This window comes from Oncorhynchus mykiss, chromosome 1 (genome assembly GCF_057628025.1).
Source record: "Oncorhynchus mykiss isolate SJ-2025 chromosome 1, ASM5762802v1, whole genome shotgun sequence".
Lineage (NCBI taxonomy): Eukaryota > Metazoa > Chordata > Actinopteri > Salmoniformes > Salmonidae > Oncorhynchus > Oncorhynchus mykiss.
In genome coordinates this window covers 79,680,322-79,704,127 of record NC_143022.1, presented here as the reverse complement: position 1 = coordinate 79,704,127, position 23,806 = coordinate 79,680,322, and the positions used below count along the sequence as shown (strand labels likewise).

Sequence of the window (23,806 nt, the reverse complement as noted above, 5' to 3'; positions counted from 1 at the left end):
GGGCTGATTTCAAGGTTTTACTGCTAACCTACAAAGCATTACATGGGCTTGCTCCTATCTATCTCTCTGATTTGGTCCTGCCGTACATACCTACACGTACGCTACGGTCACAAGACGCAGGCCTCCTAATTGTCCCTAGAATTTTTAAGCAAACAGCTGGAGGCAGGGCTTTCTCCTATAGAGCTCCATTTTTATGGAACGGTCTGCCTACCCATGTCAGAGACGCAAACTCGGTCTCAACCTTTAAGTCTCTACTGAAGACTCATCTCTTCAGTGGGTCATATGATTGAGTGTAGTCTGGCCCAGGAGTGGGAGGGTGAACGGAAAGGCTCTGGAGCAACGAACCACCCTTGCTGTCTCTGCCTGGCCGGTTCCCCTCTTTCCACTGGGATTCTCTGCCTCTAACCCTATTACAGGGGCTGAGTCACTGGCTTTACTGGGGCTCTCTCATGCCGTCCCTGGAGGAGGTGCGTCACCTGAGTGGGTTGAGTCACTGATGTGGTCATCCTGTCTGGGTTGGCGCCCCCCCCCCCCCCCTTAAGTTGTGCCGTGGCGGAGGTCTTTGTGGGCTATACTCAGCCTTGTCTCAGGATGGTAAGTTGGTGGTTGAAGATATCCCTCTAGTGGTGTGGGGGCTGTGCTTTGGCAAAGTGGGTGGGGTTATATCCTTCCTGTTTGGCCCTGTCCGGGGGTGTCCTCGGAGTGGGCCACAGTGTCTCCTGACCCCTCCTGTCTCAGCCTCCAGTATTTATGCTGCAGTAGTTTATGTGTCGGGGGGCTAGGGTCAGTTTGTTATATCTGGAGTACTTCTCCTGTCCTATTCGGTGTCCTGTGTGAATCTAAGTGTGCGTTCTCTAATTCTCTCCTTCTCTCTTTCTCTCTCTCGGAGGACCTGAGCCCTAGGACCATGCCCCAGGACTACCTGACATGATGACTCCTTGCTGTCCCCAGTCCACCTGGCTGTGCTGCTGCTCCAGTTTCAACTGTTCTGCCTTATTATTATTCGACCATGCTGATCATTTATGAACATTTGAACATCTTGGCCATGTTCTGTTATAATCTCCACCCGGCACAGCCAGAAGAGGACTGGCCATCCCACATATGCTCTCTCTAATTCTCTCTTTCTTTCTCTCTCTCGGAGGACCTGAGCCCTAGGACCATGCCCCAGGAATACCTGACATGATGACTCCTTGCTGTCCCCAGTCCACCTGACTGTGCTGCTGCTCCAGTTTCAACTATTCTGCCTTATTATTATTCGACCATGCTGGTCATTTATGAACATTTGAACATCTTGACCATGTTTTGTTATAATCTCCACCCGGCACAGCCAGAAGAGGACTGGCCACCCCACATAGCCTGGTTCCTCTCTAGGTTTCTTCCTAGGTTTTGGCCTTTCTAGGGAGTTTTTCCTAGCCACCGTGCTTCTTCACCTGCATTGCTTGCTGTTTGGGGTTTTAGGCTGGGTTTCTGTACAGCACTTTGAGATATCAGCTGATGTACGAAGGGCTATATAAAATAAATTTGATTGATTGATTGATTGTGTAGCTGAGTCAGGTTTGTAGGCCTCCTTGCTCGTACATGCTTTTTCAGTTCTGCCCACAAATTTTCTATAGGATTTAGGTCAGGGCTTTGTGATGGCCACTTCAATACCTTGACTTTGTTGTCCTTAGGCCATTTTGCCACAACTTTGGAAGTATGCTTGGGGTCATTGTCCATTTGGAAGACCCATTTGTGACCAAGCTTTAACTTCCTGACTGATGTCTTGAGATGTTGCTTCAATATATCCACATCATTTTCCTCCCGCATGATGCCATCTATTTTGTGAAGTGCACCAGTCCCTCCTTCAGCAAAGCAGCAACACAACATGATGCTGCCACCTCCGTGCTTCACGGTTGGGATGGTATTCTTTGACCCCCTTTTTCCTCCAAACATAACAATGGTCATTATGGCCAAACAGTTATATTTTTTATTTCAAACTGACTTTTGTTTAAGTTATATGTGTTTCCATCGCATTTTGAACTATAGTTTTGTCACAAAAACTGTTGTGTTAAATAGCAAATATGCCTACTCTGGTCTTGGTGCGTGTACAGCTCACAGATTGTGCGGGAATGCTGTTCGGGTAGGCTCGACATAATGTAATTATTTTATTTGTATTTGTCAAACGGCAGTCAAACATCGATCATCACGTTACCAGAATCAGATCCTTGATATTTATTGGAAAGGCGCATCAAGATCAGCATGCACTTTCACCTCCTTGTGAAGTTCATCAAAGTTATTTAATCTGTTTCCTACTGTGGAGTCTTAGTGAAAGGACCACATACCATTTCACAGTGTGGCTCCAAGTTTATTTTGACCTGATGGTTTTTATATCAATATTTGGTCTTTCCCCTGCCATTTCAAATAAAATAAAATTGTATTTGTCACATGCGCCGAATACAACAGGTGTATACTTTACCAAGAAATGCTTACAAGCCCTTAACCAACAATGCAGTTCAAGAGAGAGTTAAGAAAATATTGACAAAATAAACTAAAGTTAAAACAATCTTACAAATCAAAAAGTAACTCAAGAAAATTACATAACAATAACAAGGCTACATACAGGGGATACTGAGTCAATGTGAAAGAGTACAGGTTAGTCGAGGTAATTTGTAAAGTGACTATGCATTAGAGGTTGACCGATTATGATTGAAACATGTTCAATTTGGTTTAGATAATGCAAAAACAAAGTATTGGAGAAGACAGTAAAAGTGCAATATGTAACATGTAAAAAAGCTAACGTTTAAGTTCCTTGCTCAGAACATGAGAACATATGAAAGCTGGTGGTTCCTATTAACATGAGTCTTCAATATTCCCAGGTAAGAAGTTTTAGGTTGTAGTTATTATAGGACTATTTCTCTCTATACCATTTGTATTTCATATACCTTTGACTATTCGATGTTCTAATAGGTACTTTAGTATTGCCAGCCTAATCTCAGGAGTTGATAGGCTTGAAGTCATAAACAGCACAATGCTTGAAGCACAGCGAAGAGCTGCTGGCAAACGCAGGAAAGTGCTGTTTGAATGAATGCTTACACGCCTGCTGCTGCCTACCACCGCTCAGTCAGACTGCTCTATCAAATCGTAGACTTAATTATAACATAATAACACACAGAAATACGAGCCTTAGGTCATTAATATGGTCAAATCCGGAAAATATCATTTAGAAAACAAAACGTTTATTCTTTCAGTGAAATACGGAACTGTTCGGTATTTTATCTAACGGGTGGCATCCCTATGTCTAAATATTGCTGTTACATTAGACAACCTTCAATGTGATAATTATGTAAAATTCTGGCACATTAATTACGGTCTTCACACAGTTTGCAACGAGCCAGGCGGCCCAAACTGCTGCATATACCCTGACTCTGCTTGCACAGAACGCAAGAGAAGTGACACAATTTCCCTAGATAAAAGAAGTTCATGTTAGCAGGCAATATTAACTAAATATACAAAATATTAACTAAATATATACTTGTGTATTGATTTTAAGAAAGACATTGATGTTTATGGTTAGGTATACATTTGTGCAATGACTGTGATTTTTTTGCGAATGCGCTTGTTAAATCACCCGTTTGGTGAAGTAGGCTGTGATTCAATGATAAATTAACTGGCACTGCATCGATTATATGCAACGCAGGACAAACTAGATAAACTATTAATATCATCAACCATAAAATAAGAATTTGTTCATAACTGACTTGCCTAGTTAAATAAAGGTAAAAAAATAAAAACGTGTAGTTAACTAATGATTATGTTAATATTGATTGTTTTTATAAGATAGGTTTAATGCCAGCTAGCACCTTACCTTGGCTCCTTGCTGCACTCGCATAACAGGTAGTCAGCCAACCACGCAGTCTCCTCATGGAGTGCAATGTAATCGGCCATAATTGGTGTCCAAAAATGCAGATTACCAATTGTTATGAAAACTTGAAATCGGCCCTGGTTAATCGGCCATTCCGATTAATCGGTCGACCTCTACTATACATACATAATGAACAGCGAGTAGCAGCAGTGTAAATAGTGTAAATAGATGGGTGGCCATTTGATTAATTGGTCAGCAGGATGCTCTCAATGGTGCAGCTGTATAACTTTAAGGATCTGGGAACCCATGACAAATCTTTCACTCTCCTGAGGACGGAATATGTTTTTGTGCCCTTTTCACAACTGTTTTGGTGTGTTTGGACCATGATAGTTTGTTGGTGATGTGGACACCAAGGAACTTGAAACTCTCGACCTGCTCCACTTCAGCCCCTTCAATGTTAATGGGGGCCTGTTCGGCCCTCCTTTTCCTATAGTCCACGATCAGCTCCTTTGTCTTGCTCACATTGAGGGAGAGGTTGTTGTCCTGGTACCACACTGCCAGGTCTCTGACCTCCTCCCTATAAGCGGTCTCATCATTGTCGGTGGTCAGGCCTACCATGGTTGTGTCATCAAAAAACTTAATGATGGTGTTGTAATCGTGGGTGAACAGGGAGTACAGGAGGGGACTAAGCATGCACCCCTGAAGGGCCCCAGTGTTGAGGATCAGCGTGGCCAATGTGTTGTTGCTTACCCTTACCACCTGGGGGTGGCCAGTTAGGAAGTCCAGGATCCAGTTGCAAAGGGAGGTGTTTAATCCCATGGTCCTTAACTCAGTGATGAGCTTTGAGGGTACTATGGTGTTGAATATTGAGCTGTAGTCAATGAACAGCATTCTCACAAAGGTGTTCCTTTTGTCCAGGTGGGAAAGGGCAGTGTGGAGTGCGATTAAGATCGCGTCAGCTGTGGCTCTGTTGAATGCAAATTGGAGTGGGTTTCGTGTTTCCTGCAGGATGGTGTTGATGTGAGCCATGACCAGCCTTTCAAAGCAGTTCATGGCTACCGACGTGAGTGCTACGGGGCGGTAATCATTTAGGCAGGTTACCTTCACTTTCTTGGGCATAGGGACTATGGTGGTGTGTTTGAAACATGTAGGTATTACAGACTCAGTCAGGGAGAGGTTGAAAATGTCAGTGAAGACACTTGCCAGTTGGTCCACGCATGCTTTGAGTACATGTCCTGGTAATCCATCTGGTCCCGCGGCTTTGTAAATGTTGATCTGTTTAAAGTGTGATGGTTTGTCTGAGGGCTTAGCGGGATTTCTTAAACGCGTTGGGATTAGAGTCCCGCTCCTTGAAAGCACCAGCTCCATCCTTTCGCTCGGTGAGGATGTAATTTCTCGCATTATACATTTTACAGACACAAAAAGATCCCAACATATCAAACGAACAAATGATCTGTCGGCTTCCTGTTTCTGTCACAACTGTCATGATTTTTATTCCATTTGGTATGACTTTACTCTCATAAAAACTGTGGATGGAAACATGGTCAGTGAGAAGATTAATGGAAATAAGCAATGCACTCCATGTCGGTGGTCACTAACTGGTCAGATCACCATGTCTGCACAAAGAGCTGCTGTTTTAATGAAATGCGTGTTTTCCTTACTTCCACTCACACTACAACCAGCACTGCAGCTGCAATGAATGAGTATAGCAAAGTGTTCCGATAAGCTTGCGCTGTTATTATTAGCAGCTTGTCTTTCTTTAAATCTAGGAATATTTCACTTTCCCTGATCATAAGAGTAACAACATGAATGTGTGCATGAGGCAGAAATAATGCAGTGCGACTTGAGTTTGGCCATCAGCTGGAAGACTGCGTCCCCTTTCTCAGTTGAGAGGGAGAGAGGAGGGACAGTGAGAGGCAGCCTCACTGCTGCTCCTTAGCTCCCCTCAGACTGAACATCAGATGCAGACCATCAGTCCAGTAAAAAAATATATAAAATACCAGTCAAAAGTTTGAACAATGAACTATGAAATAACACATATGGAATTAGGTATTAACCAAAAAGGTGTTAAACAAATCAAAATATATGTTATATTTTATATTCTTCAAAGTAGCCACCGTTTGCCATGATGACAGCTTTGCACACTCTTGGCATTCTCACAACCAGCTTCATGAGGAATGCTTTTCCAACAGTCTTGAAGGAGTTCCCACATATGCTGAGCACTTGTTGGCTGTTTTTTCTTCAGTCTGCGGTCCAACTCATCCCAAACCATCTCAATTGGGTTGATGTTGGGTGATTGTGGAGGCCAGGTCATCTGAAGCAGCACTCCATCACTCTCCTTGGTCAAACAGTGCTTACACAGCCTGGAGGTGTGTTTTTGGGTCATTGTCCTGTTGAAAAACAAATGATAGTGGGACTAAGTGCAAACTAGATGGGATGGCGTATCGCTACAGAATGCTGTGGTAGCCATGCTGGTTAAGTGTGCCTTGAATTCTAAATAAATCACAGTGTGACCAGCAAAGCACCCCCACACCTTCACACCTCCTCCATGCTTCACGGTGGGAACCAGACATGCAAAGATCATCCGTTCACCTACTTTGCATCTCACAAAGACAAGGCAGTTGGAACCAAAAATCTCAAATTTGGACTCATCAGACCAAAGGACAGATTTCCACCGGTCTAATGTCCATTGCTCATGTTTCTTGGCCCAAGCAAGTCTCTTGTTCTTATTGCTGTCCTTTAGTAGTGGTACAGACCATGAAGGCCTGATTCCCACAGTCCCCTCTGAACAGTTGATGTTGAGATGTGTCTGTTGCTTGAATTCTGTGAAGCATTTATTTGAGCTGCAATCTAAGTTGCAGTTAACTCTAATGAACTTATCCTCTGCATCAGAGGTAACTTCCTTTCCTGTGGCGGTCCTCATGAGAGCCAGTTTCATCATAGCGCTTGATGGTTTTTGCGACTGCACTTGAACAAACTTTCAAAGTTTTTGAAATTTTCCGCATTGACTGACCTTCATGTCTTAATGATGGACTGTTGTTTCTCTTTGCTTATTTGAGCTGTTCTTGCTATTATATGGACTTTGTCTTTTACCAAATAGGGCTTTCTTCTGTATACCACCCATACCTTGACACAACACAACTGATTGGCTCAAACCTCATTACAAAGGAAAGAAATTCCACAAATTAACATGGCACTGTTAATTGAAATGCATCGCAGGTCTGAAGCTGGTGAGAGAAGCTGGTTGAGAGAATGCCAAGTGTGTGCAAAGCTGTCATCAAGGAAAAGGGTGGCCACTTTGAAAAATCTAAAGTCTCAAATATATTTTGATTGGAGCAGGATCTCTGTACTTTTCTCCATTCATCTTTTTTTTTTTAGATCCTAATTAGTCTCTCAGTCCCACCCGCTGAAAAAAATCGTCACAGCATGATGCTGCCACCACCATACTTCACCGTAGGGATGGTGCCACATTTCCTCCCGACATGACACTTGGTATTCAGGTCAAAGAGTTCAATCTTGGTTTCATCAGACCAAAGAACCTTGTTTCTCATTATCCGAGAGTCCTTCAGGTGCCTTTTGGCAAACTCCAAGCTGGCTGTCACATGCCTTTTACTGAGGAGTGGCTTCCGTCTGGCCACTCTACCATAACGGTCTGATTGGTGGAGTGCTGCAGAGATGGTTGTCCTTCTGGAAGGGTCTGAATACTTATGTAAATAAGATATTTCTGTTTTTTATAAATTTGCAAACATGTCTGAAAGCCTGTTTTTGATTTGTCATTGCAGGGTATTGTGAGTAGATTGACGAGGAAACAATTGTAATTTAATCAATTTTAGAATAAGGCTGTGACGTAACAAAATGTGGAAAAAGTGAAGGGGTCTGAATACTTTCCCGAATGCACTGTATATTATGCTTGTCAGCCTCACAAGTAATACAACAAATTATATACTACCAGTGTGATCATATTCCTATTTTTTTTTTAAATATAATTTTAAAATAGTTTGAGTAGAACAACACTGACAGGGCAATTCAAGCATAGTCAATTGGCAGTGATAATGTACTGGGCCTATAGCCTATTGCACAAACCTCATTGATACAGAACTGTTTTCAATTGCATAGTTAAAATCTGAGCAGTAGATCTCAGCTTGCATTTAGACTCAGAAAGTGATCTCTACTCCAAGTGCTAGAAACCAATACAGCAGTGTTTCCCAAACTTGGTCCACGTTTTGTTTTTTGCCCTAGAAACTACAAAGCTGAACCAAAATAGGGCCTACACCAAAATGTGCACCCCTTGGGGTCCCGAAGATAAGGTTTGGGAAACTCTGCATAGAGACACTATGTCTTCCTCAAGGTTTCTCAAATCCCCACATGAAACAATAAAAAGTTAACAGAAAGCAAGTCCACATGTTTATCTCAAATGTATTACTAAAATTGGCTGGGCTTTGGTTAATATTGAATCACAATGAGATTGTGTAATAATACGGCACAGGGTAAGCGAAGAAAATAATATTTTCACTGCCTTGAAACCTCATTTAACATCATATATTTAGAAAATGACTGCACATTTTGTCCCCAAAAAAGTATCAAATCAAATTGATTTATATAGCCCTTCTTACGTCAGCTGATATATCAATGTGCTGTACGACTTTATTATTTGACTAAGTAATGATTTAAGTGCTGTAAAACAAAAAAAACATTTTAAACTACATGTTATATTTAGGACAATCAGATTCAAATATCCAAAAGGGGTGAAAGTGCCTCTACGTTAGGATGACAACATTGTAGGGTTACAGTTACCTTTTAGATCCTGCATTCAGAATGGCAAACATGATCCAGTTGTCAAACCACTGTCCTGATCTACATTATTGATTCTGGTGTGGTCCATGGTGTACTCTGTGAGCAAAAAGTTTAAAGGGCAGTGTATCTAGGCTGCGCAGACAGTAAGAACTAGGTGTTGGGTGATTTTCTTTGCTAGGGCATAATGAGCGGTCAGAGTTCTCAATGAATGGTCAGAGTTGAGGGGCAGGTGTTCAGCATGAACGGTCAAGTATTGGGTGGCAGGTGGATGCCCAGACTCTGCAGCAGGTTAGAGGCCGGCCCGGCCAGCCCGGGAGCTCAGAGACTCCAGGAGGTTAGTGACCATGTTAAGGTCTATGTCCAGGGGCTGGATCTCCTCATCCTCACCCAGCAGACCCTCCCCGCTGGGGGAACGAGGGCAGCCATTGGCTGCTGGGCCTACTTTATTGGTGCCCTGCTGGAATCATAGAATACAATCGTTATTTGACATATTTATATGCAATTAATGCAACTTAGGTATCCCTAATCCTTCCTCTTTCCAAAGAACTCTTTACAGAATTTGCACACTGCAACAAGAAGTGGTAAATATCGATCACATATCTTACCTGCTGGTTGAAGCTCTGTCCCATGCTGGTGCCCATAAGCTCATGGTCCATCTCATCCATGTACTTCCTAAGACCTTCCGACCTACTCATTCAAGAGTTCTTTATTTTTTTACAATTTTCTACATTGTGGAATAATAGTGAAGACATTAAAAACTATGAAATAACAAATATGGAATCACGTATTAACCAAAAAAAGTGTTAAACAAATCAAATATATTTTATATTCTTCAAAGTAGCCACCCTTTACCTTGACAGCTTTGCACACTCTTGGCATTCTGTCAACCAGCTTCATGAGGAATGCTTTTCCAACAGTCTTGAAGGAGTTCCCACATAGGGCTCCCGAGTGGCGCAGTGGTCTAAGACACTGCGCCGCAGTGCAAGAGGCGTCACTGCAGTACCTGGTTGGAATCCAGGCCGCATCACATCCGGCCGCGATTAGTAGTCCCATAGGGCAGCGCACAATTGGCCCAGCAGCCTCCGGGTTAGGCCAGGTTTAGGCCGTCACTGTGAATAAGAATTTGATCTTAACTGACTTGCCTAGTTAAATGGAGAAAAAAAAATGCTGAGCACTTGTTGGCTGCTTTTCCTTCACTCTGCGGTCCAACTCCTCCCAAATCATCTCAATTGGATTGGGGTCGGGTGATTGTGGAGGCCAGGTCATCTGCTGCAGCACTCCCTCACTCTCCTTCTTGGTCAAATAGCCCTTACACAGCCTGGAGGTGTGTTGGTTCATAGATCTGTTGAAAACAAATGATAAGCACTAAGTGCAAACCAGATGAGATGGCATGTCGCTGCAGAACGCTGTGGTAGTCAAGCTGGTTAAGGGTGCCTTGAATTCAAAACAAATCACAGACAATGTCACCAGCAAAGCACCCCCACACCATCACACCTCCTCCATGCGTCACGGTGGGAACCATACATGCGGAGATCATCAGTTCACCCACACCGTGTCATGGCGGCTGGAACCAAAAATCTCAAATTTGGACTCGAGACCAAAGGACAGATTTCCACTGGTCTAATGTCCATTGCTCGTGTTTTTTGGACCAAGCAAGTCTCTTCTTCTTATTGGTGTCATTTAGTAGTGGTTTATTTGCACGAATTCGACCATGAAGGCCTGATTCATGCACTCTCCTCTGAACAGTTGATGTTGAAATACGTCTGTTACTTGAACTCTGTAAAGCATTTATTTGGGCTGCAATCTGAGGTGCAGTTAACTCTAATGAATTTATCCTCTGCAGCAGAGGTAACTCTGGGTATTTATTTCCTGTGGCGGTCCTCATGAGAGCCAGTTTCATCAAAGCGCTTGATGGTTTTTGCAACAGCACTTGAAGATACTTTCAAAGTTCTTGACATTTTCCAGATTGACTGACCTTCATGTCTTAAAGTAATGATGGACTGTTGTTTCTCTTTGCTTATTTGAGCTGTTCCTGCAAAATCAAAGCCCCGACCTCAATCTTATAGAAAATGTACAAACCTGACTCAGTTACACGGGCGCTGTCAGGAGGAATGGGCCAACATTCACCCAACTTCTTGTGGGAAGCTTGTGAAGGCTACCCGAAACGTTTGATTCAAGTTAAACAATTTAAAGGCAATGCTACCAGATACGAATTGAGTGTATGTAAACTTCTGACCCACTTGGAATGTGATGAAAGAAATAAAAGCTGAAATATATAAATCATTCTCTACTATTATTCTGACATTTCACATTCTTAAAATAAAGTGGTGATCCTAACTGACCTAAGACAGGGAATTTTTACTAGGATTAAATGTCAGGAATTGTGAAAAACTGAGTTTAAATGTTTTTGTCTAAGGTGTATGTAAACTTCCAACTTCAACCATGTGTGTGTGTGTATATATATATTATATATATAAATATTATATGTACACAACTATGTGTGTGTGTGTACATACATAATATTATTTAATTTTTTTCACACTATGAGATTGGAACAATACCATGACAATTATGATAATGACCTTTTAGTGTAAAAGCTGCTTGAACAGACAGCCTTAAATTTCAGCATGTTTTGGTGGGATGGAGTTTTGGCAGTTAATTAGTTAATAGACCAATAAGAAAGAGTTCCAAACCTCTCTGCCAATAACAGCTCATTTTCAGTTTTCCCCTCCCCACTCAATTATTTTTTGCAGGAGAAACTGCTCTTGCTAAGAAGTTACCTGTTTCTTTTTTACCATTTTGATTGAAAACAGTTGAAAACAGTAAGGTACTTAATTATTACCAGCAAATGATTTGAAGGCTGCATTGGGCCATTAACATATGGGAACGATAGCAGTAACAGATGTAAAAATGGCTATCTGGGTCCTTAAGATGTCTCTACCCTAAACTTAACCCCTACCCTTAATCTTTTTACATTGTAACGTCTGAGTTGGGACGTCCCAAGAATTCAGGATAGCAAGGACTTTTTTTATATTCGAAATTTTAGAGGGGGAAATTATTTTCAAAACATAAAATGGCTAGCCTATTTTCATTCACTATAAAAATAACAACCCAACAACTTCTCCAACTCTGTTAAGACCGCAGTATTTGGAGAGATACGCTTCCCCGCCTCCACAAAGCGCACGTAAAAGTGCAGGTAGCCTATTTGGAATGATATGCCAACACTTGAATAGTTCACTTCCTGTAAATACACTGTCGCAGTCAGAACAACTTTAAACATCTTCACCCAGCTCTCCTACATGAAAAATATTGGTCTCATGGAGTCAGTGGATTCGTCCATTATTATAGAGAGGCTTTCTATTTTTGTTGACCAGACTGCAACTCCGTTCTTTACTTGTGTTAATGAAATCGCACATTTTGGGATATTGGCGCTTGCATATCCTCAACATTTACATGTATTTCTATAGCGAATGAAAATGGCTACTTTGTTCGGCAATAGGCTCCATTTTCATAGATAAAATGCGGATTATTCCTATATAATGTTGATAACAAACAATAAGTTAAATATTTATGTTGATAGTGTAATAATTTGGTGCATTAGTCTAAAGTGTAGGCTGCTGATGACAATTTTCAGCAAACAATTGACTTGAAGTCAATCCACATGGTTGGGAATTTATTTTGGACTAATTGGATAATTACATTAGATTGTCACGGTATGCACACATGACAATTAATTCACATGTGGTGTGAGAAGGCGCTATATCGGCCTCTTGAGGTCAGATGATCGAAATGCGGGCTAGAAAGAAAACAGCCAAAGGCCTGGCCCTAATCATAAGACTCAAATCTACCCTCAAACAGAAACCTTACAATCACTTCAACACTTCATTGTGTTGTTTCTGCTGCGTCACTCACTCCTCCAGTCTTTTCCCCAGAGCAGTGCGGATCTTGGGGCTGGCCAGACAGGCCTGTGTGTGGGACGAGAGCAGGACCAGAGCCTGGTTCACGCTGGGCGCTGCATTCATGGGCAGGCCAACTCCACTAGAGCGGGAGGTCAGGGCAGGATGTACAGCTCACCCCTGTGGAGGAACACCTAGCAGACCAGAACCAGGGGGAGAGACACAGATGGACAGACTGATATAGGCCTACAGAGACAACAAACGAAGGGATAGTCAGCTATGTGAAGAGATGTACAGACAGTGATAAACAATTTGTAGTTATCACACATAGCCTAATAATGGAGCCTGATGTTACTCCTTACAGTTCAAGGACCTTACATGTTCTGTTTGGAGGAGAATTGGCTCTGGCAGCCCAAACATTCCATGTAAACGTGAATCGATTGTCAATTGCAGTACGGTTCTAGAAACATAAAGCCATCTATCACATCACATAAAAATGTATTCACAAATGTAAAATATACACTGTCGTACACTGTTTTAAACACAGTTGCAACCGACAGTATTTTTCAGTGAAAACATGTTTATGGCGTCCGTCTTCCATTTACGCACAGGTGTTCAGAGACGCAGATAGCTAATTAGCACAGGTAGTCGACTGTCTTCCATCTGTTTTACGTAAACAACTGCTGTAACATGGAAATATGGCCATATGGGAACCCTAACCCTATAAAAGGTGTACACATTTTAATTTTGTTTCCAAAATATTAACAACAAACTAACATGGTCCAAGCACACCAAGACAGTCGTGAAGAGGGCACGACAAAACCTATTCCCCCTCAGGAGATTTGGCATGGCTCAGATCTTCAAAATAATTTACAGCTGTACCATCGAGAGCATCCTGATGGGTTGCATCACTGCCTGATATGGCAACTGTTTGGCCTCCAAACGCAAGGCACTACAGAGGGTAGTGCGTACGGCCCAGTACATAAATGGGGCCAAGCCTCCTGCCATCCAGGACCTCTATACTAGGCAGTGTCAGAGGAAGGCCCTAAAAATCAAAGACTCCAGCCACCCTAGTCATAGACTGTTCTCTCTGCTACTGCACGGTAAGCAGTACTGGAGAGCCAAGTCTAGGTCCAAGAGGCTTCTAAACAGCTTCTACCCCTAAGCCATAAGACTCCTGCTAGTACTCTCTGTTATCATCTATGCATAGCCAACCTACCTGCATGTACATAAATATCTCAATTACCTCAACACTGGTGCCCCCGCACATTGACTCTGTACCGGTACCGCCTGTATATAGCCCAGCTATTGTTATTTACTGCTGCTTTTTAATTATTTGTTTTTTCTTATCTCTTACTTTTTTTAAAGGTATTTTCTTAAAACTGCATCGTTGGTTAAGGGCTTGTAAGTAAGCATTTCACTGTAAGGACTACATCTGTTGTATTTGGCACATGTGACAAATAAAATACAATTTGATGTGAAAATAGTACCGCATGTGTGTTAACTTTAAGTGCAAGTGTCAGGGCTCTTAACACAACTCCCTGGACAGAAAATACTATCGTAAATAGGCGCTAAATGGGCTACATCACACGTAGACAACTTGCTCGGTTTCCACTGCTCTCTGGGTTCAACCACTTGGGAAGATAGTCTGCTGCTTCAATCAGAAGGACCTCCCCATCATTGTACTCTAACCTGCAAGTTAAAGTAAATATCACTGGGAAGTTGAAACTAACTGGAAGTAATACAGAGCTTTGCTCTGTTCTGGGAAGGCTTGTGTGATCTGAAGCAGGAGGTATAAGATGAACCACTCATCCTCCACACTGTCCCCAAACACAACACTGCCTCCAATGTGTGCAGGAACTCCCCTTGCAGGTACAATCAAGACATGATCACCATTCATTCAGTCAAAGCATCAAAATGATTTGTATAACAAATCCTTCAATCCTCAAAAAACATTTGTATCCAGGCCAGAACCAGTACTGTACAGAGACTGTTGAAGGTCAGATCATACGACATCTCTATAATGACATTTGAATCATAACTGAATTATAGGGTACAAGCTCAGCTTCCAAACTGTTCAGACAGGCAGCTTGTCTTTAATCGATAAACTTATTGTGTATCTTGATCTATAAGTCTTCAATGATAGGCCTACTCTTTTACACTGAACATTACATGACATTTGCAAACGAAGTCATGTAAATAAAATGAAGCTAGCATCCTAACTAGTCAGTGTCTTCACTAGCTAATCGCATGATCAATTAATGTTAACTTAGGTTACAGTTCTGAGAGAGGTCTTACCTTGCCTTGCCTTGTTTATTATGTATATGTTTTAACGTTAATCTTCAAGAAGGAATCCCATAAAAATAAAATTAGTTGTCAAGTTCTGTCATTCTCATGCCGTTAGAGGAACTGTTTTTTCCCCTACCATTAATAGATCTCGGTTATAATACTACAGTTTTTGTAATTGGTTCCTATACGACACGCATTTATCCCAGAAATAATAATATACTTCGATGAAATTTTGCTTCAAAATTACGATACACAAACAATATAATGAATCAATAGAAAAGTTGTACAATTTACATAAAATGTGGAATTACAATTGTTTTGAATTCTATACGTAGACAACGTTCCCAGGTGAGAGACGGACATAATTTTGTAGCGCAATAGGAATATCGCACAGAACAGGGAGTTGTAGTCTTTTATATTTTTGCAAAAGGTCATTTTAGAGGAGATCAAAATACATTTCCCGTGAGGTATAGGGATAAGAAAGTTAGGTATCCATGACAGCCTTGTTATTGTTGTCGTGAGGGATGCTGTAGTTAATGGCTATATTGATTATTTTACTGGCGCTCCTGAAACATAACCTATAATACCATAATACTTTTAGGCCGCGTTTTATTTGAAGTATTCCACTGCATTGTATATTAATAGGCCACTTCGTGCACAACTGCGCGGTTTGGTTCTCCCTCTCAGTTAGCTAACGTTAGCGAATCTAGTAGCTAGATTGCTAGCTAATGTTTGTTAACGTTAGCAAGTTCGCTGCAATTAAGTTCCACATCAAAGACAACGAAGCTAGCTAGCTAGGTAACTTGCTAGGGTGTACAGGTGTTATTGAACCGCGGGCGGCTGAAAATGACAAACCTCTGCCAAAAGAGCAAGTGGGGACATGAATCAGAGGGAAGCACGGTGAGAGAGGACACTCGGGGGGGCATGAGGCGATAAAAACGGAGAAAAGGATGATTTCGCGATACACCAGGCGGCCGGTAACGCACAGTCTTGAGATGTAAGTAATAGTTGCTAGCTAGTGGACAAGTTTGTCATTCTTTGTTAACTGTAATTTCTGTCATTCGAGATTGAAATATGGTAACCTGATTGACTAAAGTTAGATTGTTGGTTAGCTAATTATCGGGTGACAACGTAAAGGATAATGTAGTGATCATGTGAGAGCCCATTTGTCAAACCAAGCCAAGGTCAGTTGCCTCCATTACACAAATGGATGCAATAGGATGATGTTGTTCAATGCTGTAACTGATGACGTAAGGGTCCCACTTCTACCTCATATTTCACTCCTTGTTTGTTTGGGATCAATGTATTTTTACAACAATAAATAGCAACCCACCAAATTATCACAATGAAAGATATATATATATATATATATATCAATGCTATTGCTTATTCATGTTTTATTCAGCTATATTTTCCCTTCTCTGCAGTCGTGGCTTATCCCGAAGCCACCTTGACCATCACCCTCTCCCAGAAGAGGTAGACGATGACTTCCTCCCCCAGCACCTCCTCCATGACCTTCAGGAAGCTGTCTCAACTTACAACAGGTATGACCTGTTTCCCATGAACTGGACAGGTGAAACCATGTACACTTGTAGGGAGCAGCCATATTGCTTTCACAGATCCTGTTTAGATGTGTGAAGGCAAGGAGACAAAATAGAGGGAGGTAGCCAGTTACATAATCTGAACAGCACAGTAATATACCTCACTGCTCTAAAATATTCCCTGGTACACTCAACAACACACAACACTGTAACGTACAGCAACATGTAAACAATGTCTGTCCTCTGTTGCAGCTCAGAGACGACGTCTGCAGCCTCTAACCGGTCAGACTCTCCAACGGTCACCACTGGAAACACAACCCGGGCCTGGTCTGGGATCCACAGCTACACAGGGACAGGCATCTCTACAGAGAGGAGCTCTGTCTTCTCCTGGGGCTATGATGTGAGTCTCACCTCACCTTCTCAGCTGGCTGCCAGAATCTTTCAGTTCAAATGCCCTATGTTCTGAGTATTTTGAAGTGCATATATAGCGAGGCATAGCCATGCTGAATGCTACAACAGTCTTGTATACAGATTACCATTAAATTAGAGTAATCATGTTTGTATTGTAATGACTTAGTAATGAGGACAATCTGCTCTGTCTGCAGAGGTCATTTCCCTCATGGTTTCGCTTCGTCGTGATGCTGAGCTTTCTAGAGCTTGCCTTCAGAAACAAAACAAAAAATCTCTGATTTATTTACACAGCCATGTCCTCAGAAGGCCTCATAGAACTCATACCCCTACAGTTCTAAGTTACGAACTTAATATTGTACAGTACACACAAACACTCGCCTGTGCACGCACACACAGTCTCTGAAATATACATGCAAATGGTACTACTTTCTCCAGCACAATCACTTACACAGTCACCTGGGAGCCATGTAGCGTGCTGTGAAATGAACAGCGCTCAGCGACGTGCTGCTAATAATTGATAAGTAGCTTGAAAAGCAACGACCTTCTGTCATAGTGTGCCTCTCGGTCGGGGCTCCGCTCACTCTCTTTTTCCCTTCCCCCTCTCCATCCCTCAGGAGTTTGACAAGGCGGCGTCGCGACAGGTGCAGCAAATGTTTGAGGAGATTGATGAGGAGCTTTACGAGGGGCGGGGTGGGGCGCATCTGCTGGGGCTGCAAGATGAGTGTCATCAGTGGGCATTCAGGTTCCCTCACTTACGGTGGGTCCTCACCCTACACCCCCTCATCTCACACATTACTGCCACTCTAGCCTGGCTCCTTCCACTCCTCACCTGTAAATGTATTGCTGAAGGTCATTTGGCTGCTGTATAGTGATACTTCTTTAAAAGAGCAGTCTAACTTAAAGATACCTAAGATAAATCTGATTTAGATTTGTTTGCAAACCCAAGAAGGAACTACTTAACACATAATGATTGTCCCAAAACCATTGGGCCCCTATACACAATGAGAGAATGTGTCCTAGATCGTTGGCTCAGCATTACAAAATGTAATTGTTAATCAAATAAATTCATTTTCTTGTCGGTTGGATTCATTGAAGTTCTAATCACTGTTTCACCTCCTATCCACCCTACTATGTGAACCCACAGGATTCTGGGTAGTCAGCTGGTGTGTCCCAGTGACGAGGGCTTTCAGTGGTACGCAATCTCAGGGAAGGGGACTGGGACACCCGCCAGCACCACTGCAGCTGGACAGAAGGACAGCAGTAGTAGCAAGCCCCAGGATAAGGACAAGCCCGGCCACAGCACAGAGTGAGCACTAGCTACTGATGCTGTTAACCCATCAATTATAGATTACCGTTGGCTTTGTGGTTTTGTGACCTACATACTGTGTGACTTGTCAAACAGCAAGTGAACTAAGTAACACAAGGCATACTGGCACTGGCTAGTCTAAAAAGTTTAGACTGATGCTGTTGAGAAACCGATGTCAGTGTGAACCATGTTGTTTGTGTGTCCAGTCTGTGTGTGCAGGGGAGAAGGGCTGTGCTGTCCAGGCCCTGTGTGGCAGTTGACCACCCCCCTGGTACTCCCAGTGGATCCAGAGGTCATGACAGGCCCAAGGTGATCGAGGCTGAAGGCCTGATGGAGGAGTACCTGGCCTTTGACAGCAGGGACCTGTGAGTCACCACCCAGCTCTCCTATTTAGGACGCTTTAAATATAGGGGCATTTCAAATACTTTAAAGTATGGTGCACTTGATTGAGCTTGTAGCCTACTTTTAGGATTATCCCAAGGGTTCCATTGTACCAAGTAACCTAAAACAAAGCTTAGTTTTTGAAAGACTTTGACATTATTTTGCAAAAGGTTTGTTGTGTTGATGGTTTAATCTGTGGTTTGACTTTTACAGGGATGATGAGTGGGAGCGGGGGTGGGTGGGGGCTGGTCGGCGGAGGTACTGCCTGCCTCCTGTGTCTCCCTATCGCTGTCGCAGACAGGCGGCCCTGGACTTGCTCTTTGACGACGTGTGGCGAGAGCTGGTTGGCTGGATGGAGGAGCTGGTCCGCAGGCATTGGGAGGGCTATGTCTCAGGTAGGACCACAGGGCTATGTCTCAGGTAGGACCACAGAGCAAAATCTCAGGTAGGACCACAGGACTATGTCTCAAGTAGGACCACAGGGCTATGTCTTATAGGGACTTTTGACTTGTCATTGACTTTTAAACCAACAAATCCATCATTGTCAAATTGACAGTATTCTGCCCCCTTCTTATTGACAGATGATGAGAAGACTGCAGTGAACTTCAGCCCATCACAGTCTGATGCTGAGAATCCTTTCCTGCTTCTGTCCACACTTCCCACCCTTCTCCCCAGGCTAGGCCAGATCAGGGTGCCCCAGCTAACAGGCAGCCTGCAACCCCAGGTCAGTGCCCTGAGAGGGGGTTGAAGGACTACCTTCTCAGAGAGTGGAACATCCTACTCCTAGGATGTAGGTTTTATGTCAATAAGAAATGTTAATAAGCACTGTGATTGAACTCCATTATAACCTTCAGATGTGTTTGAGAGTTTAGGCCAAATTCGGCAAACTGAAAACAGTCACACTGATGCTGAATTGTTTTCCCCTGCTGTCCGTAGTTCTTCTCACTCTTGTTTTGAAGGCTATCAATTCATTAACTTTAATACTTTTTTCTTTCCTTCCTTCTTTTTGTCCCCTACTCTGTCTTGTTCCTTGGTCTGTTTCACACCTTTCAAACCAACAACCCTGTATCTGTCCACCTCACTCTCTCCTTTTCTCTCTCTCATTTGGTCATCCATTTTTCCCCCAAAGACCACAAAATCAAGGGTCTCAAAGCACAAGTCCAGACGGAAATCCAAAAAGCAGAAAATGCCATCCACTGTATGTAACTCTCACCCAGAGCCAAAATGGCGCCGATCGACGCCATCCACAGCGGCATGTTATTATTCACTCCTAGACTGAATGTGCTTGTGCCTGTTGAATAACACAAACCATACTACTTTTAGTCACTTTCATACTTCTTAACCAATTGTTGAGTATTTATTTTGCACACGTCTCTTATTTAGTTCAATAATGACCATTTTGGAATGCTTTTATTTACTTCCCGCTTTAATTTGCTATTTTGTCTAATCGTCTGTTTGGTCTCAAGTGGGTGGTGGTATGTCGTCTCCACTTGGTTGCATGTAGAAAATCCAAGTTGGAGCTGACTGTGGTGACGTGCAAGTGTCCGTAGGGATGATGTGGCTGTTGTTTTTTTTAGGTGAATGACCACTTTTGCCTAGTCTAACTCTGTATCTTCTTCTGCCTCCCTCCCTCCTACAGTCCAGTCGGGTACCAGTAGGGGCAGCGGTGACGCATCACAACCTCAACGACCTCATAGTGATCCACGGCATCCCCCTGCAGCAGAGGAACCTGGGCGTGATGGAGAGAGCTCAGTATGGAGACTGATCATACTCATGATGATACTATAACAATCTTTATTAGTAGAGTGTAGCATAAGGAGTTAACTGTAGCCGTGAACCACTCACCTTTTATCTCATTAAATAAGAGCGCAAGAGACTGTTATTCGCTATGGATATGTAGGTTTTTGCATATGTTACTTTGAGTTAAGGTTCACTGCTTCCTTCTCAGGGACCCTGAGGAGAGGGTGGTGGTGACCCATCGGCCAGGGTCCAGTGTGATTCCGTCCAGCAAGCCCCGTCCTCGCCGGGTGCTAGAGCAGAGCTCCTCCTCCCTGTCCCGTCCGCCCCAGTCGGCGCTACGCCGTAACCCCCCCCCACGCACCCTTCTGCCCTTGGTTCCCTGCCTGACACAGTTCAGTGCCGCCGGCTCCATGGAGGAGGTCATCCGTGGGACACGTCTGTGAGTTAACTTAAACGAGGTTACCCATTCTCCATCTGGTCCCTGTCCTCTTCCATGTACACCGCCTCCCTCCTCACTACCGTCTTATTTATTGCTCTGAAGCTGGAGAACCGTCTGTGCAGAGAGATTACTTTGAAAGCTGTTTGCCGTTTAACTCTTGCCTTGTGGCATTCTGTTCAGCAGAAGGGAAGTGGAAGAGATGTGTGTGATTAAGTACCAACGGGTGAACTTTTAATGAACCCTGAGTTAAAGAAGATCTGTGTGAAGCATACAGTATAATTTGCCCTCGTGTGGAATGATTTCAGTTTGCTCCATGTTAAAGGGACTTGTGTAACTTTATGGAAAGTGTGGAAAGTGAACAGGGCTGTTACTCTCCAGACCCACAGCCAGTGACCGCCTGGCCTCGCCTCTGATACCTCTGAGCAGGAACACACTCCTTCCCCCCATCGGCACAGAAGAAGCTGAACCCCCGCACTCTGGACAGCACTTCAGACCTACTCAGGTATTGGACGAGTAGAACTCTGCATAATAGTTGTCAAGTCAGTGCAAGATGTACAACACTTAATACTATCACCTGCTAATAACACAACACTATTTTATTTTGTGTGTGTAGCGGCATAGAGGCTTGTCCAGTCGTGCCCATAGTGCTGTTACAGATGAAGCTGGTTGTTTGCTTCCTCGGGATCGGCTTCATCAATTGGACGTATTCTCCCGTCCCAACACCACCCACACCTACAGGGTATGGCTATAGTCACACACGGTAAAAGTTATTATACCACTACAGAACGATTTAGCCATATTTTGTAGGTTTATATTGTAATGGATAAATATGGAATATGTTTGCCTGCGTCCCAGTCCGTGAGATTTAACTCTGGGTTCTGTTGCAGTCAGACACCCCTTACCGCCGCTCCTTCACGGTGCTGGACAATATTGGACAGGGGCGTCCTGGCAGAGAATCTTTGGGTACAGGTGGGCACCTTGTTTTACATTGAATACGGTACACAATTTCTACGCATTAATTTTTGTGGCTGACTCATTGAGTCTCTGTCTGGGACACTGGCAGACTCTTTGGGCATCGGAGTGATGGGCATCAGTCTGGGCATCAGTCTGGGCATCAGCAGTTCCTCCTTCCTGGACTCCTTCATCCACCACCCTCTGGGCCACTCCCCCATCAAGGATGAGGAGGAGCCTGACACACAAGCCCCTCCCCCAGGTCAGTAGGAGCCATCTGTGGTCCTCATTTATAAAACATGTCGCTGGGTTGCGGTCTAATTATGTTTGAGAGAATTCGGTTGTAGTCTCTGGTTATCTAATGAGAAAAGTCATTATTTTCATACAGATGATTTGAATATTAACTATCAATGCTCATTAACACATCTTTGTCCTGCTCTCCTCTCAGCTGTACTGGTGCCTGTGTCAGTCCCAGCACGCTCCTATAGCCGGGGGGGCTTCACATCCCGCAGTAGCAGACCTGGGTTGTAGTCCCTTCAACCGGTTGTCACTAGTTAACACAGCCACAAAGTCTTAATTATCATTAAACCCCGCCCATTTCTACAATTTCTCTTCTTACAATATGATTTTAAACCTAACCACACTGCTAACCGTATGCCTAACTTTAAAGTAAAAAATAAAAAGCTATACATTTTTTGCCAATTTTGACTTTGGCTGTGGAATTTGGCTTTGTGGCTGTGTTATCAACCTCGGCCGCTTCCACCAACCACACACCTCAGCACGGCAGGATGCAAGGCCCTGCTGCCACTCCCAACGGGGCCTTCAACAACACTTTATACAACAAGGAACATTTCTACATTGTACTGTTAGGTGATTTTATTTGATGCTTTTTTTGTTTTTCTAGAGCCCTATTTTTGTATGTTGGAACTCTGCTTACCTGGCTGCCAAAGACAGTAACCCGTCTCATTAAACCTTCCTATCTGTATGTATGTATATTGTTTATGTTCTCTGATCTCTATACTCTTAAATTCTTCTATGCAGGGAATGAGTCGTTCTATGAAAATGGTGGCTTTTTGACCAGCCAATAAAAAGTTTTTACAAATTAGTCATAAGTTAATGCCGTAACAATGTTAATGAAAATAAATGACAGCATATTATTTTTTGTATATTACATTAAAATGCTTGTGTTGCCTTTGTCACTGGTGTTCCCTATATTTTAATGACAATTAAGGCTTTCCAGAATGTAATGAGAATTTACTTTAAATATATAATCCAAGACGAAAAAGGTTAATGATAATAAATTATTTAAACAAAACATATTCTATAACACCAGTGACAAACCTTCAGACTGTTCTAGTAAAAACAGCAGGAACAGTAACCAGTGAAAAAAATCTGCCGAAAATATAGAATATCTAAGATGGTGGCCACAGTAGCTCAAACCACACTTCTTAAATTGTGAATAAATTACTTAATCATGTGATTTGATCAATTATTTTAAACAAATTTCCTTTTCCCCATACTATAAACTGTGTAACACCAGCGACCGATCTTAAAGCGTCGCATGAAATTACCAAATTAATCATAATTGCTAACATGAAGAGACTGCAGACTAGAGGTCGACAGATTAATCGGAATGGCTGATTAATTAGGGCCGATTTCAAGTTTTCATAACAATCAGTATTTTTGGATGCCGATTTATTATTATTTTTTACACACCTTTATTTAACTAGGCAAGTCAGTTAACACATTCTTATTTTCAATGACCAAGGAACGGTGGGTTAACTGCCTTGTTCAGGGGCAGAACGACAGATTTTTACCTTATCAGCTCTGGGATTCAATCTTGCAACCTTACGGTTAACTAGTCCAAAGCTCTAACCACCTGCCTCTCATTGCACTCCATGAGGAGCCTGCCTGTTACGTGAATGCAGTAGAAGCCAAGGTAAGTTGCTAGCTAGCATTAAACCTATCTTATAAAAAACAATCATAATCACTAGTTATAACTACACATGGTTGATGATATTACTAGTTTATCTAGCGTGTCCTGCATTGCATATAATCGATGCAATGCCGGGGGATGATTTAACAAAAGCACACTTTTTGCACGACTACCTGACCATAAACACCAATGCCTTTCTTAAAAACAATAAACAGAAGTATATATTTTTAAACCTGCATATTTAGCTAAAAGAAATCCAGGTTAGCAGGCAATATTAACCA

At 42.7% G+C, this 23,806-nt stretch overlaps 2 protein-coding genes across 18 annotated transcripts; one reads left to right on the top strand and one right to left on the bottom strand.

Moving 5' to 3' along the window:
* Window positions 1-7,639: 7,639 nt before the first annotated feature.
* On the bottom strand, window positions 7,640-14,982 carry LOC110529610 (protein ecdysoneless homolog). Of its 16 annotated transcripts, none has more exons than XR_016497313.1 (5): window positions 14,830-14,935; window positions 12,548-14,223; window positions 9,488-9,977; window positions 9,241-9,359; window positions 7,640-9,092 (listed from the first exon to the last, which is right to left on the bottom strand). XR_016497313.1 is itself a non-coding variant. In XM_090241245.1 (5 exons), the coding sequence occupies exons 4-5, from the start codon at window positions 9,328-9,330 to the stop codon at window positions 8,925-8,927; spliced, it is 258 nt and encodes an 85-aa protein (XP_090097371.1). In that variant the 5' UTR covers window positions 9,331-9,359; window positions 9,488-9,977; window positions 12,548-12,725; window positions 14,835-14,979; the 3' UTR covers window positions 7,640-8,924. The 16 variants fall into 16 exon arrangements, 15 of the variants coding, with proteins under 15 accessions (XP_090097371.1, XP_090097380.1, XP_090097362.1 ...); XM_090241245.1 differs by having other exon boundaries at window positions 12,548-12,725; window positions 14,835-14,979; XM_090241254.1 differs by having other exon boundaries at window positions 12,548-12,725; window positions 14,830-14,962.
* Window positions 14,983-15,163: 181 nt separating this feature from the next.
* On the top strand, window positions 15,164-22,574 carry LOC110529591 (protein FAM149B1). Of its 2 annotated transcripts, XM_021611938.3 has the most exons (16): window positions 15,164-15,817; window positions 16,248-16,364; window positions 16,614-16,761; window positions 17,387-17,529; window positions 17,917-18,078; window positions 18,285-18,443; window positions 18,673-18,854; window positions 19,041-19,183; window positions 19,589-19,657; window positions 20,099-20,211; window positions 20,408-20,638; window positions 21,017-21,140; window positions 21,252-21,377; window positions 21,526-21,607; window positions 21,702-21,851; window positions 22,038-22,574. In XM_021611938.3, exons 1-16 carry the CDS (start codon window positions 15,771-15,773, stop codon window positions 22,118-22,120), a joined length of 2,079 nt encoding a protein of 692 aa, XP_021467613.3. In that variant the 5' UTR covers window positions 15,164-15,770; the 3' UTR covers window positions 22,121-22,574. The 2 variants fall into 2 exon arrangements, with proteins under 2 accessions (XP_021467613.3, XP_021467623.3); XM_021611948.3 differs by lacking the exon at window positions 19,589-19,657.
* Window positions 22,575-23,806: the final 1,232 nt, after the last annotated feature.

Excerpts from the sequence above, each read along its gene's own strand:
- LOC110529591 (XM_021611938.3), top strand. The coding sequence starts at position 15,771 with ATGATTTCGCGATACACCAGGCGGCCGGTAACGCACAGTCTTGAGAT. Across the intron at positions 18,444-18,672 it reads GCCTTTGACAGCAGGGACCT|GGATGATGAGTGGGAGCGGG; the intron begins GTGAGTCACCAC and ends TGACTTTTACAG. Across the intron at positions 21,608-21,701 it reads CAGAGAATCTTTGGGTACAG|ACTCTTTGGGCATCGGAGTG; the intron begins GTGGGCACCTTG and ends GGACACTGGCAG.
- LOC110529610 (XM_090241245.1), bottom strand. The coding sequence starts at position 9,330 with ATGAGTAGGTCGGAAGGTCTTAGGAAGTACATGGATGAGATGGACCAT. Across the intron at positions 9,093-9,240 it reads GACAGAGCTTCAACCAGCAG|CAGGGCACCAATAAAGTAGG; the intron begins GTAAGATATGTG and ends CTATGATTCCAG.